Below are 16,165 nucleotides of genomic sequence, written 5' to 3'. Positions count from 1 at the left end.
ACTCGAATTGTCATAAGTGTGCTGTCAGCTCATTGGTCACAAATCAGGAGAGGGGCTGGGAATTATGTTTTCAAACAAAGCGTTAATTCCATTAAAAGTTATAGACTACTTTTGATTCTCACTGTATTACGGGACAAAGTGCGTCCCTTATTAGCTCAATACGGGACGTGTACTTTTGTTTCGAAATACGGGACGATTCCGTTTTTTAAGGGACGGTTGGCAACCCTAGTTACAGAGCATGGCTGTTGCGAGACATAAAGCTCTGGTGGGATACGATGGGCCATTAATCAAATCAGACATTTTATTCCTCTCTCATAGTGAGTGTGTGTTTGTTTGTTTTTTTGTTTTTTTAAAGTTTTCCGTGTCGGTAAGCCAGCAGCATTTCAAAAGTTAAAAAAAGTATTTCCCAAATACTTCTCCCCTGCAGAATTGCTTTTCCCTTCGTCGTGAGCACGCGCTGGGCTCTCCAAATCACGGACAAACAGTATCTCACAGTTGTTTATGTTTTTGAACCCATTTTGCAAAGAGAGGATTTTTTTTTTTTTTGAAAAATGCATTGATAGCAATGTTGAATATTATAAGATAAGATAACCTTTATTAGTCCCACATGTGGGAAATTTGTTTGTTATTACACAGGAAAAAAACAACTACACGTAAAATAATTAGGCCTCTGCCTTTCTAAATGGAGGGACAGTAACTGCGTGTGTATATGTAAGCTAGGGGTGCAACATACACAAAATTCACGGTTCGGTTCGATACTTTGGTGTCACGGTTAGATTTTTTTTTCGATACAAAAAAATGTTCATGCCTTTTTAATTTGTCATTCATTAAAATTATAAATATATATTTTAGCTCAAAAGTACAGTTTTTAAATTTAATGTTGCTGAAACAACAAAATAATAAAAAAAAATAAATCTATCTGATCGAGAAATCCCTCATCTTTGGAAAAGAGAGTTTATTACAGAGAAATGGCTCTTTCCAAAATAAAAGCTCTACTATACGCTTCTTCTGGGCTATATTCTCAGCAGCATATTAAACATATCAGGTCCCCATAAGGAGAATCATGTGCTAACGGCTGTCTAAATGACTCGGGTAAAGTTTGTAGCATGCGTGCTTGTTGTTTTTGTCTGCTTCCACTTGTCTTTGCACTAGGATGCTGTCGGCGTAAATGTGCAGTCATATTCGTTGTGTTCCCACTAGTGCTGTCAGCGTTAATCTCGTTAAAATGACTTTAACGCCATAACACAGCAAATCTCCGTTAACAAGTTACCGTGGATCCTCCCGTGCTTAGGGCTGGACGACGTCAACAAGCTAACTGCGCTAACGCACTAGTTCCCACCAATTGAGCATTGGGTGGCACATCCGACATACTGTTTTACTTTTGTCCATGACGCGCTTACCATCAGGGTCATGCTTCACATGAAAACCAAGATAGTTCCAAGCGCCAGATCTGAATGAGGGTGGGAGAGGTTCAGTTTCGGGTAGCGTTGAGGCAGTTGCCATGTTGCAACGAGCTTAGCTTCTGTCTTGCTAGCTTGCGCTGCGCTCAGTGGATCTGCACTCGACAGTGCAGCCTAGGCGGAGTAGTCGAACGCAGATCCACTGAGCGCTCAACACAGACAGCATCGTCAGAAGAAAAGTTGATAAAATAAATAAAAAAAGTTGTATTGTTCGATACATATGCGTACCGAACCGAAAGCACTGTATCGAACGGTTCAATATCGATACGAGTATCGTTGCACCCCTAATGTAAGCGTGTAAAACCTGAAGATAGAGACAAAATACTGTTAATCTGACTATCTGCCATTCTGCAATTCATCTCGTATAAACAATAACGTGGCGCAGAGCGTGACGTGAAAAAAGGCACATACATTTGACGCTGCGTGAAGAACTCTATATTCCTCGTCCACAAGTAAACGGCGTTTGGAATCACCGAAAACGAGATTTTTTAAAACTCCTTTTTTGGGTTGCGTTTTCAAAAATACCCGTGTAGGTGTGGACATAGCATAAAAGAGTTAGTAGTTTATTTTGTAGAGCAAAATTTAGTATTTTGGTCTAAACAACCCAAAATGTGATGTCCACATATGTGGACGCCAGGTCCTAGGAGGTAATGACTAACCTCGTATTGTGGATGGATTATCTCAGTTGTTCTCCTGACTGAAGTTTGGTCCGTTTACAGCATCCTGCCATGCGATTGCATTTGTCCCTAACCATCGGAAACCCTCACGTTAACTTTTATCGAGTGGAAAAAAGTTAGCGTTCATCCTCCAGCTTCACTGTTTATGTTATGCTAACATAGCCGTGTCGCTAGCAATCACGTAGCACATCGTTATATAGTAGCTAGCCCAACTTCAGTAACCTTACAAACGTCACTGCTGTTTAGTTTTCTGTCTTCATTCATGTTGGAAATGACAGCAGAGCTGTACGTTTGGATTTTTCAGAAATCTCTGTCAGAACATGCTATATCATGTTTAGGTGGAAGCTAGCGAGCTAACTTCCTGCTAACTTCTAACTCTGTTGTTTTCATGGATGCCTGGATGTTAAACTTAAGTGTTACACCTGGTAAAGCAGCAACGCTGATCATTTTATTAAAGATGAAAGAATTTAGACAGTTTATAACTCTCAGTGATTCTGCAGTGTTCGTTTGACTTTGGGACCTGAAACGGACGGAGTTTAGGACCCAGATTACTCCGCAAGGCTCCTGACTACAACAATTCATCAAACGGTGTGGCTTCGTAGCTTACCAAAGCCATACTAAAACATTTTTGACAGAGGTTTGAGCGCCGTGTAGCACATAAAATCGGTTCGAGGTCAGTAAGCACAACCAGAATTCATACTTAAGGCGCACTGTCGATTTTTGAGAAAAGTAATGGATTTTAAGTGCGTAAGATACAGAAGAAAAGAATAAATCGCGATATATATCATTACCACACATGCTTCAAATTATACTGCGATATGGATTTTAGGCCATATCGCCCAGGCCTAACACCCAGCCTCATAGAACCCACATAGCAGAGCCATTTTCTCCAGTGTTTTATATATTTCTCATACTCTAAATTCACTAAAAAAGAGTTATCTTTTTCATCTTATAAATCTCTCAAGTTACATCAATCCAGCTGTGTTTAATTGTTGGTGAATCCTGTGTTAGCCATCTTTTGGTCAGTGCCTTTTTACTTGCAGCCAACAGCAGACCAAGTATTTATTCTGCGCTCTTTATGTCTGAGGGTGTGTATCCTAAAATATAGATTTGAAATCAAAGGGTAAATATGTGCTAAAGATGTTTTGAATAGCTTTATGAACATCTTTCCAGTATAATGCATCAACTTTGAGGACAAAATGTTCACTTACTTGCTCTAACATTTTCCTTCAAAGCAATCATGTTGTGTTTGAAATTCATGCCACTGTGAAAACTGAGATTCTGTTAAGAATTATAAGACGGTCACCTTATCCACGAACACAGAACCGAATTTACTTCAGGAATTGTCTCAGTAAATCCAAAGATGTGCATGTGTTTTAGACAAGGCTGTCCCCTAACAGTGTCGGTCTTTGAGAAAAATAAAGATATTAAACTTTATTTTTCACTCTCTTAATGATATTTTAAGATTTCTATTTTTTATACTTTGTCCATCTCACAGAGCTGAATTTTTCTCTCTGTTAGGTTGAACATCGTGCTGGGTGGTATGACACCTCTGTATTTCCACATTGTCAACGTGTGTTTGCACTGCACCGTAACCTGCCTGCTGATGCACGTATGCCAGTGCCACGTGTTTGAAAACCGCCGCCTGGCCTTCGTCACGGCGCTCCTCTTCACCGTGCACCCTGTCCACACCGAGGCTGTGAGTATAACCATAAAGTTACAGGCTGCTCGGGGAATATGACAACAGAGTTTCAGTTATCACATGAAACATATTGAACTTGACTGTCCTGGCCCACTAGAACTGGTTTCCACTTCAACATCTCAGACAAAGAGGTTCATTCAAAATGATAAATTTTTCCTCCTCTAAGTTGAAACGTTGACCACAGGATAGTCACAGGATATTTCATTCATTTGAAATGGTAACCAACAGAGCAGTGACTTTTATCTTCTCAAGTCTATCTTCATTAAGCTGCTCCCGCTGCTCGTTTTGTTGCTTTTTGTCACACATTTGTCAGACAGCCATTCCCCTTGTTGCCAGGTTTCAAAAATGAAGGTTTTGATTTTCATGAAGCATCAATCTGTGTCTGTGTTTTCTCCTGTATTTTGGGATGAGATCATATGTCTGGGTGGAGCTGATGGTCTGTGTTCCAGTTAGAAACTGAGTCATTATTGTAGAGACCAAGTTGTCACAGTGGAAAGCTGGACTGAAAGACAGCACAGAGGCACTAATCATGGCAGCACAGGAACAAGCTCTGAGCACAGATCCATAGAGGCTGGGGTCCATCACAGCAGGCAAGACCCCAGGTGCAGGCTGTGTAAAGATGCCCCAGAGACAATCCAGCACATAACAGCAGGGTGCAAGATGCTAGCAGGCAGGGCATACATGGAACGCCATAACCGAGTGGCCGGCATAGTGTACAGGAACATCTGTGTCGAGTATAACCTGGAAGTCCCGAGGTCACAATGGGAGACGCCCCCAAGGGTGGTGGAGAACGACCGAGCTAAGATCCTGTGGGACTTCCACATACAGACGGACAAAATGGTGGTGGCTAACCAACCGGACATAGTGGTGGTAGACAAACAGAAGAAGACGGCTGTAGTGATCGATGTAGGGGTTCCCAATGACAGCAACATCAGGAAGAAGGAACACGAGAAGCTGGAGAAATACCAAGGGCTCAGAGAAGAGCTGGAGAGGATGTGGAGGGTGAAGGTGACGGTGGTCCCCGTGGTAATCGGAGCACTAGGTGCGGTGACTCCCAAGCTAGGCGAGTGGCTCCAGCAGATCCCGGGAACAACATCAGAGATCTCTGTCCAGAAGAGCGCAGTCCTGGGAACAGCTAAGATACTGCAGGACCCTCAAGCTCCCAGGCCTCTGGTAGAGGACCTCAGCTTGAAGGATAGACCGCCCGCAGGGGCAGTTGGAGAATTACTGTATATCTGTTAATGATAATGATATTTCAGTCATTAACAGATTTAGAAAATGACAACCAAAAAATGCTTCTAAAACCAAATGACAACAAACAATTGAAGGAGGTGATGAAATCGCTGACCATCTTGGTATGCAGAGGAAATCAGTGGCCAGGCAATAGTAACTGATTTCTGACTGACTTCTTCACTGAGTATTCATATTTTTTTCACGATATAAACTTGTATGACAAATAGATTGCAATATATGAAAGAAGAAGAAGAAAGATTGTTTAATTTATTTAAATTATCTATTCATTTTGTTCATCTAAAATCATCCCTCAAATGGAGCAACTTTTCCCTGTCAGAGCCAAAGGATCAAGGAAAGGAGAAAGAAAGCATTATCAAGCTACGGGGGCAAAGCTTTGAGAAACACAGCAGGGCTCAGGTATCCTGCTATCAGCAGTGTTGGGCAAGTTACTTTGAAAAAGTAATTAATTATAGTCACTAGTTACTTCTTCAAAAAGGTAACTGAGTTAGTAATTGAGTTACAATATTCTAAAAGTAATTAATTACTTGAAAAGTAACTATTGCGTTAGCCTAAACAAAAAAAAAAAGTTTAACCCTCTGGGGTCCAGGGTATAATTGGCCATTTTTAACTACTTTTGATTTTCGTGTCTGAAATTACAGTTAGGTTTTCATTTTGACATACTGTATTAACACAACTGATCTAAAATCAGACAAATTTCAATAAGATGCCACACAAATTATTTGTGCCACTCCAAAAAAATAATTTCTGTCCACTATAAAGGAGAACATCACAGGCTGATACCTGCAGGTCTGACAGCAGCAGGTGTATCACTACTGTTTCTACCTGGAGACAGCAGTCGCCTCATTGTCACAACACTACACATTAACTACACACTCCAAACACGCTAAACGTCACAAATCTCTCACATCTCAAAACTCCTTCTCTCTGTTTTTCTGCTGTCTCTCTCTCTCCTAAAACTTCCCCTGTTTTTTTTTTTTTGTTTTTTTGCTCATAAGCAGAGAGTGCTCGCTGCGCTGTCCTTAGACAGTAAACGTGACCAAACTATTGAGGAAAAACACGCGTATATATTTTTTATCATGACTCTGGTTTTACTGGCCTATCAACACAGTTTATACACTGGTATATGTCACCTTGTTGCTTTGTCTTTAAGTGGTCATGTGATTGGCTTACCACGACTACTTTATTCTTCCTCAGTCAAACAGCAGCACTCATGCGATTGTTTTGCCCCCTTAGCTCCAGGTGTTGTTCTAGACAGTGATCGTGATCGCCGTCCGCGGGAGCGCGCAGCCACTTAAAGCTGTAGCGTCCAGATTACTTACAGCTACTTCCTGCAGCTGGTATAAGGTGCGGTAAGCTGAACACAGCTTCAACCGTCTGTTAGTTGAAGAATAGTAACGCAAACGCATTTTCTTGTTAGTAACTGTAACAGCGTTGTAATGATAGGAATAGTAATTAGTTAGATTACTCGTTAATGAAAGAAGTAATGCCGTTATTCCCATCACTGGCTATCAGTCCTCTGAGTTCTTTGTGCCCTCAGCTCAACCTCCATGTGATTCCCAAAGGGCAACATTTCTCCTGATCTGCCTCTGAGAGGTGGTGAGTCAAGTTCTGTAAGCTTACAGTCTACGACTCTTCTCACTCACTTCAACAGGTGAGACAACAACAAAGGGCTCAGACGTTCACTACAGGAGCGCTGCAGAGAAATTGGAGATGGAAGGAGCAGAAGGGGAGGGTAGATGAATGTGTAGCGTGGAAAAAGAGCTGTATAGAAATTGGCACACGAGGGTGATGAAAGGAAATCAGAGGCAGGCAAAGAGAGATCGGGCAAGAAAATAGGAATTGAGTGCAGCAGGGGCTGTAACAGGACAGAGAGACATTAAGAGAAAGAAGCGAGGGAGAGAGACAGAGAGAGTGAACTGGAAAGACTACGCAGTAGAAAACAAAGTGAGAATAGGAAGCATGAAACAGCTAGTTCAGTCTTGCATAGACTTTGATGCTCATCTCAGGCCCAAACTCTTGGATCGGTTGGGGGAGAGGATGAGGAGCTGCTAATTGGCTGTAACACACATGCTGATAAATACTAATAGGAGTGAAAAATGTATTTTGTGTTAATGTGTTTCTGCCATCAAATTCAAAGTGCTGATTTGTTTCTTATAAATATATATTTTGTCAACTTCGTGTTTTCCATGAATGTTTTCTTTTATGAATAAAATGGGGGTTTACAGTATTTGCAAATCATTTTGTTCATCAGGTTTTTATGTACATTTTGCACAGGTGCTCTTTTTGGAATGGGGGCTGTCTGTCTGTGGCTGTTATAGATAATAGATATTTACAACCTCTCTCTCAGTTACACCTAGCACATCTGGAGGTGCTTAGAAGCCACATGAGAACAACACTGCTCAAAAATGAACTCAACACATTTTAATAAGAGTTTGACATCGAGTCAGGTAAGCTGGGCATACACTGTGCAATTTTTGGCCCATTTTGAGCCGAGTTTTCAGTTGTGTGACCGTTTTGGGGATCAGCCCGAGTTTCGCCTTAATAACGTGTCGTGCATAGGGATGGGTATCGTTTAGGTTTTATCCAATACCAGTACCAAACCGGTACTTTTGAAACGGTGCCGGTGCTTAAAGAATGGAGAACACACACTTTGTCCAAAAACCTCATGTTCAGCTGTTTTTTTTGTAAAAAGATGTTAGCCTTTTCTGCAGCTATAGGGCATATATGGCATCACTCTTGGCTGGAAGCAGTGCTTAAAAAATGGAAAAAACACAAACTTTGTCCAAAAACCTCTCATGTTTAGCTGTTTTCCACTTTTTCTTTGGTCATTTTTGGCCAGGGTGAAGGGAGCATCTGCCATCAAACAAGAAGGCAGCCGCATGCAACTACGACGGTGTTTGCTAGTTCACCTTACATGCATTAATTTAATAACGTGGTTAGCCTACTCAACGTAAATTACACACGAACAACATTAAGCGACTCACCCAGAGAAGAACGGCTGCTGCTGCATCATCATCCTCATCATTTCTGCTACACTGGCAGGGCTAGGGGCCAGGACTCTCCTCTTCAGGTTCTTGGGGGATGTTGCTAACTCCGGGTCCGTTAACAGGCACCACACCCGCAGTAGATGTGCTCGGTGTGAGGTCTCGCAGCAAGCTATCAATAACGGTGCATTTCACGGCTTTTAAAAAAAACGCTATGCGTCGCCAGGCGTTTCATCAGATTCGAGGTGTTACCTCCTTTGACAGCATCACAGTATCAGCTTAAAGAACTTGTTGCAGGCTGCTGAGTTTGCATATTTTGCTGTGAAGTACAGCCAGACTTTTGCCCGCTTCACCTTGGGCATTTTTAATCTGTAGCTCTGCTCTAAAAGAACTTACGTACCTGGGCCCGCCTACTATCCCTGGAGAGGTAAAATGATTGGCTAGAATTCAAAGTGCATGACATCTCAGGGGAAAAAAAAGCACCGAAATAAAGCACCGAAATAAAGCACCGAAATGTGCGCTGCTTTTCAGTCTGGTCACTACCGTTTATGTCAGGATACCAGTACCCATCCCTAGGCGTGCATCGTGTAGTATACGTGGCGTAACGAGAAGCGATTAACACCTCACGACCAGCTGCCTATCAGCAGTCGTTTGGTTGCAAGAAAATCAAACCTGTCGGCCGTCGTGATTGTAGCTGCCTGTTCAATATTTTTCATTAGCAATTTAGCAAAGTTGATGGTGGTGGTGGTGTGTGTGTCTGTGTGAGTGAAAGACGGAGAGGGAGAGCGAGACACAGATTTTGTGTTATAAGCTTCATGTTATGTACGTACAGTGTGAGCACTCAGGTCGCATCACAGCATCGGGCCGTTTGGTGAGAGACCCTGCATCCTGACCTACGAACTTCCAACCCCTGAGACTCAATCATACAGTTTGAGCAGGAGCTGAATAACGCGACTGAAAAATTCGCAGTGTATGCCCAGCTTTAAACTTCTAGACCATCCGTCTGATCAGTTAAGTAGCAAGGGGGTGAAATAACAAGAGGTACACTACAGGGGCAACAGTGAGGCAGTCCCCAAAATTGGAATGGTTGTACGGGTGGAGGCAGCTTTCCCTCCTCATTTTCTCAGTTTTTCACTTGTTTTTTTCTCTGTAGACCTTACAAAGGTTTGCACAAATATGCGTGCCATTCCCAGATGACTGGCTTTGTATAAACAGGCAGTTATACTAGGAGAGCAGGACAGAGCCATAGACTGTCCTTAACCCATCATCAAGACCGGTATCTGCTCCTCTCTGCAAGTAGAAACAGGATGAGCACTAACAGAAGCCTAAAAGCTGACCTCTACCAGGCCACTGGTGTGAGTGTTGTCAAACAGACTTCGTGAGGATGGCCTGAGGGGCTGACGTTAATGATCGTGACATTTTATGCTCATGTTTCCATGAGCATGGCGATCCGTTAGTGCCAGGGCTGCACAGTTATACATATTTTAATCATAATCATGATTTTGGCTTCCCACAACCATGTGAACATGATCACGTAATGCTCAAAGTGTGTGCCCCTCCACTTAAAACGCAAGCAGTCTGGACAAGTAACAGTAGGTTAATTGACAAAAATCTAAATAGCTTTCCCTTGGAAAGCTGAAGATCATCATCCAGTGTTTGGCACAAGTAATGTTCACCAGGAACAAAGTCAGCAAGATGACTTCAAGTCATTTGTTCAATTAATTGTAGACAGAACTAACAAAAGATTAGACAGCATTCTAAAGGATGTACAGGATGTTAAGTCCAGCCTGCAATTCACGGATGGTGTTGTCGGTCAGCTGCAAACCAAAGAGAAAAGTATTAAAAGCAAATTGAAAGAAAGAGTTTGAATTAGTGGTCAGCAGCATATGCGGGGAAACCAAAGAGTTAACAACCAAGTTGGATTGTTTAGAAAATGAATAGAGGAGGAATAACATCGTGGTGGATGGATTAATAGACGAACATGCAGAAACTTGGGAAGCATTAGAGCAGGGGTGGCCAACCCGCGGCTCTCCAGCCGCATGCGGCTCTTTGCCTGGTTTCATGCGGCTCTTACATTCATATCAAAGATTGTGTTTGTGTTTTGAGGTTTTTTTGTGTTGTTGTTTTAAAATGTGCACATTCGCTTCACTTGAGTTCAATACTGTATTTTCATCAAATGGCCATGTGTGTGAGATGAAAATACTGCAAAATTTCCCAGTAGGAGCAAGTTCGCCCTTAAAATGGCAGGGAAAAAATGCACAGTGAAAAGAAAATATGAAGATGAACAAAGGACGTTTTTAACAGAGTGGGAGAGTTTATATATTTTTTTTGTTGAACGCAATGGTAAGCCATTCTGCCTTATATGTCAGACGTCATTAGTGCATTTCAAAGCTTCAAATCTTCAGCGCCACTTCAGCTCACTCCATGCTAACATCGACCAGGAATTTCCAAAAGGGACTGAACTTCACAAGCACACTTTGAAAAGTCAGGCAGAAAAGCAGATACAGTTTTTCCAAAAATTTACGAAGCGGTCAGAGACCATAACGCTCGCATCCTATCAGCTGGCTTGGGAACATTGCACGGGCTAAAAAGCCATACAATGAAGGGGAGTTCGTTAAAAAATGCCTCAGTGACGTTGTTGAAATCTTGTCTCCTGAAAACAACAAATTAAACCGCGTGGTATCAGACGTCCAACTGTCCCGCCACACTGTTGAACACAGAATATCGGACATTAACACGGCTATTGAATCACAGTTGCACTCTGACCTTCAAGCATGTGAGTATTTTAGTGTCGCTTTGGATGAGAGTTGTGATATAGAAGACAAGCCTCAGTTGGCAATATTTGCACAGTCTGTGTCAAACGATTGTGTGATCAAAGAAGAACTCCTGGATATTGTGCCATTAAAAGACAGAACCCGTGGCATAGATGTGAACAAACCATGATGGCTGCATTTGAAAAAGCAAATCTGCCCATAACGAAATTAACTGCAATAGCCACGGATGGAGCACCAGCCACGATGGGATCTGTGAACGGGCTTGTGGGGCTGTGCAAAGCTGACCAAACTATTCCTGACTTTTGGATCATCCACTGCATCATCCACATGGAGCAACTCGTGTCTAAATCATTGAATTTAGATAACGTCACGAAGCCTGTGATGGAAATCGTCAACTATATCCGCACACATGCGCTTAGCCACAGGCAATTCAAGAATCTCATTGCTGAGCTGGACCAAGGGCTTCCAGGTGACCTGCCGCTGCACTGTGAGGTGGCTGTCAAAAGGCCGGGTACTCTCTCGCTTCTTTGAGCTTTTGGATGCCGTGAAACTGTTTATGGAAGAGAAGGACTATCCCGAGCTCTCGAACCTCAAGTGGATTATGGATCTGGCCTTTTTGGTCGACATGCTGTGTCACTTGGACAGACTGAACCTGACCCTGCAGGGTAAGTTAAAAATGCTGCCTGACCTGGTGCAAAGTGTGTTTGCATTTGTCAACAAACTGAAGCTGTTCAAGACATATTCAAAAGGGAGTTATAGCATTTTCCCACTGCTAAAAGCCAGCGGGCAAGTCGCCAGCGCTGCCCTGAGTAAGCAAAGAGCCAGATATGCAACGCTGATTGAAAACTTGCACGAAAGCTTCGTGACCCGGTTCCATGATCTACAATTGAAAAGGCCACAGATTACGTTCCTCGTCGACCGATTTAATGCAGAGACCGGCTGTTTGAAAGTCCCGCTAGTCACAGATGAAGCTGCGGCTGAGTTGGAGATGATCGATCTTTGTGAAAAGGACCAATTGAAACCTGCTTTAAGGGAAGGGACCATTGAGTTCTGGAAAAGTGTGCCAATGGAAAAATACCCCAATGTCAAATGGGCCGCGCTTAAGATACTGTCAATGTTTGGGTCAACATACGTCTGCGAGTCTGTGAAATCAAAGCATCGATCTGTTCTGACTGACACTCGAATTGCTTCGAGTGGCAACAACGGAATACAAGCCAGATTTGAAGAGGATTGTTCAAGGCAAGGAATGCCAGAAGTCCCACTAAACAACATGCATTGTAGAAGTAAATGCTATTGTAGATTATTATATTTTTGTTTGTGGACTTGGTTAAACTGAGAGTTTGTGTGTGTGAGACAGTGCACACAATGTTCATTGTTGAAAATGACTGGCCTGTGGTTTTAGTACTGTAGGAGTCCATTTCTGTCATTATCATGTTGGTGTGTGACATTTACAATAAATCTGGCTGAGCAGAGGTGTGTGTGTGTGTGTGTGTGTGTGTGTGTGTGTGTGTGTGTGTGTGTGTGTGTGTGAGAGAGAGGGAGGATGGGTGATGTTCATGTGTGCCCATGTGTATGATGTGGCTCTTTGCGGTAACACAGTAAAAGAAAAAAAAGTGGCTCTTGGTCTCTGACTGGTTGGCCACCCCTGAATTAGAGGATAAAGTCCAACACTTGCTGAAGAACCAGCAGGGCCTCGACAGCGACACGTTCAAATCGAACGCGGTCACGTATGGCTGAGCCAGGCAGATTGTGGTCAGGTTACAAAGATCAGGAAGAAGAGGAAAGAACTATTACTACAGCTGAGAGTGGCCAGAGACAGAGGTGATATTGCCGTCCTGAAACATGATAAATTTATTGTTAAACCGAGGTCCCGGAATGCTGGATTTAACATTTACACTTTCAGTAATATTGCCATTTAACGGCTAGAAATCAGAATCAGAATGCTGATTCTGATTTCTAGCCGTTATGGTTGATCAGTTTATTCCCGGATTCTCCGCAAAATATTTTTCAGTAGCTCATGGTAGTATTTGTAGCCTTAAATATAAGTTTCAGGAAATTCAGTCATTGCTGTCAACAAACTCATTTCTGAGACACATTTAGGTGCTGCCTTTGAGAATAATGAATTTGAAATGAATGGTTATAAGTTGTATAGGAAAGACTTAAACAGATTTGGAGGGGGTGTTGCCTTATATATATTAATGACAATGTGGCACGCAAACTACGTATGAACTTAATGTTTGACGATCTGGAAATCGTGTGGGTTCAGTTACACCCGCTCCATGGCACGCTGTTATTGGTAGGTTGCTGCTACAGACGCCCTAGTAGCAATACGTTGTATGTAGAACGAATCTGTGAAATGTTGGAAAGATGGAAGACAAGGACATATTTTTATTTGGAGATTTTAATATTAATTGGTCATCTACTTCTTGTCCTTTAAGGAAAAAGAAGAGTTCATTAGCATCTACTGCTGTCTGTCTCAGATGGTAATCATTCCCACGCGGATGACGGTCAACAGAGGCAGGTCATAGGTCATCATCTTGTATTGATCATATATATACAAATGTTCCTGAACAATGCTTAAACATTGTCTCTGTTCCAGTTAGTTATAGTGACCATAATCTTGTAGGCTTGACCAAGAAAATGAAACCACTGAAAACTGCACGAGAGATTGTTTTTCGTAGATCATACATAAACTTTAACACAGACAAATATTTTAATAAGAAGAATTTATATTATCAACATGAGCTCAAGGAGGCCAATAAGGACAGAAAGAAGATGTGGAAAGTTTTAACCAATATAATGGGCAGAGTGATGCTCTGGTGGTGCCACACATCAGCACAGATGGAATGTTTATAAGTAAAGCTAAGGATATATTTCAAGATTTACTACAGCAATAAAATAACAAATTTAAAATGAGTAGAGGAGAGCCCATCCTATCATGCTATCATGGATAATAAGCAATGCCAATTTAAGTTTGAGGCAGTGAATGTTGAGACGATGGAGCGTTTATTAATATCACTTCCTGATGATACATCTTCAGGTTCTGATAACATAGACAGTAAACTGCTCAAAGCTGCAGCCAAGTTTGTGTCCCTTCCTATACATCACATAGATGTTTGGCATGCAGCTTATTTCCATCGCAGTGGAATGAATCGGAAAGAATTCCAATTCCAAAAAATAAGAATGCTGTTTTTAATGGTGTCAGTAGCAGACCTGTTAGTCTAAGTAAAGTTCTGGGGAGAATTGTTTATGAACAAATCATGCTTGCCCAACGGAAACACGTGTGTGATCAGACATTATAGAAAAGCCTTAATACTTATTCTTGGCACCAGTAACCATGAGCCATGGTCACACTGCGTATCGCTCTCAAGGTTTGAAAGGAAAGTACAGAGGCTGGTTCTACTGAGACAGTGATGTGCAGCTCACTGTAGCATAGCAACAGTAATGGGCTGCACATAGACATCCAGCAGTGTGTCCTCAATGGAGCATTCTGGCACATGCGTAATCTCTCAAATCTGTGCACGTCTGTTTCGCAGGTGTCTGGTATCGTGGGTAGAGCTGATGTGTTGGCCTGTCTGCTGTTTTTGCTGACATTCCTCTCCTATATTAGGTAAGATATTAGATTATTGTAAGACAACACCATCCTCAACCTCTCTATGCACATTTGCAACTGTAAATTAGATTGGCCTGCCTGAGAGACTGATGCAGATCGAGTGAATAGAATAAACTTGGAAAGCTCCTACAAACGGGTGGTTGTAATACTGAATTATTTTTAACAAGTGAGTGAAAATGTTAAACGGTTTTGTTACTCATGTTCAGTCGTGTAATGCATATGACTTTGTGAGGTTTATGATTACAGCTTGGTGTTTAAAAAGTGAACAGAATCTCAAAGCACATAAGATTTTACAGAGTACTTTTACTGTTACCATAGTTAGATTTGTTACGGGATGGATGGAAAATTGTTCATAAAAACATCATGTTTAGTCTCATTTACATACAGGAAGTGTTACAGCCTATTAGTGTATAATTTATATGTTCAGTATATCAGCTGAACATATAAAAGCTTATGAACACGCAGGTCTGACAGTTCTTAATTACAGCCATAAAAAACATCTAAATTTAGCTAATGTAACAAGTGATTTCTGTCGTTGTGTTAGACGTGCTGCAACATGACTGCCACGTCACATTTAACGAACAGAAGCTGTCCTGAAGCTAGTGACTTTACAAAAGCCGAGCTGTTTTGTTCTCTCATACTTTTGTCTCGTCTCCTCTCTCAGGAGTGTGGGTGGGCGTGTCTCTGAGGACTCGGTGGCCTTCACGGTGTCGTCATCTTCGCTGTTCCTCAGTTTGCTGCTGGGCACCTGCGCCATGCTGGTGAAAGAGACAGGCATCACCGTGTTTGGAGTGTGCTTGCTCTACGACGCCCTGGTGCTTTGCCGCAAGCCTCTCATGTAGTAAGGACACAGGCTCTTCCTTTCTTCCTGTTTATTTTTCCCCCATCTTCTTTTATCTGGCCAACATGTTGCTGAACGTGGGCATCGTTTTTCAGCAAATTCTAACACCTGTGAGCTACCACTACAACCATAAACAATTTGTTTGTTAGCAGACAAAATGAGCTTTTTCAGGCACCGTGCGCATAAAGAGTAGATCACTGAAAAGCTTCTGTTGGGTTTTACTTTCTCCAAGTAAAAAACACTTTTATATTGAAACAATAATGACAGCTTTCATAAAGAGGTCTAGTGTAAGTCTTGTGTAAAGGTCAAGGTTTGATTTAGACATCTTTACACCCAATCTGTTTTTTATGATCTGTGTTTTATCCGTCTTCACATTTCATTCTATATTTCTGAAAGACTTGCTTTGGACTTATAAAATTAAAAGAAACTAATAAAAAGTGTCAGACCTTCAGAGAGAAAGAGCTTTTTTAAACAGTGTTTGAAAATAATACGAGCAGTCTAATTTGTGCCTGTAACAGAGCGTGATGCCGCTGGATCTTCAGATGTTTTATTAGAGGTGTACACCTGATGTTATTAAACAGGAAGTGAACAAGCTTACTCTAGAAGTGTTAGGGGCTGACTGATTCAAAAAAGCTGGCAATAATTATCACAATATAAATGAATTAAACACAAATATATCAGAGTATGTTTTGTATTTGTGTAACTGGTGACTCCTCTATACATACATTGTGTTCTACTGTATTATGCTCTTGCTCATCCTTTCTCTGTGCTAGTGCTGTCCAAGGTACACGAGATTAAATCTACCAGATTAAAAGATCCAGCAGGCAGTTTGAGGGGATTTTTTTTTATCCATCAGTGAA

The 16,165-nt window shown here is 41.8% G+C and overlaps 1 protein-coding gene across 5 annotated transcripts in view; it reads left to right on the top strand.

Moving 5' to 3' along the window:
* The window catches only part of tmtc1 (transmembrane O-mannosyltransferase targeting cadherins 1), an 84,817-nt gene that overhangs the window by 3,599 nt on the left and 65,053 nt on the right, over positions 1-16,165 (top strand). For all 5 annotated transcript variants that reach the window (XR_015125900.1, XR_015125901.1, XR_015125902.1 and 2 more), the window contains exons 2-4: positions 3,659-3,836; positions 14,388-14,461; positions 15,129-15,305. Coding sequence is in view for 2 of the 5 variants with exons in the window: in XM_086270368.1 (XP_086126494.1) it covers positions 3,659-3,836; positions 14,388-14,461; positions 15,129-15,305 (429 nt within the window). In the remaining 3 variants the exon portion in view is untranslated. The remainder of the gene's footprint in view (positions 1-3,658; positions 3,837-14,387; positions 14,462-15,128; positions 15,306-16,165) is intronic.

Source organism: Aulonocara sp. 'chitande type north' Nkhata Bay, linkage group LG17 (assembly GCF_057382095.1).
Source record: "Aulonocara sp. 'chitande type north' Nkhata Bay isolate Kocher_YH1m ecotype deep benthic linkage group LG17, A_spYH_male_GT1.1, whole genome shotgun sequence".
Lineage (NCBI taxonomy): Eukaryota > Metazoa > Chordata > Actinopteri > Cichliformes > Cichlidae > Aulonocara > Aulonocara sp. 'chitande type north' Nkhata Bay.
The sequence above is the reverse complement of the archived record's forward strand: the minus strand, read 5'-3'. Positions and strand labels throughout refer to the sequence as shown.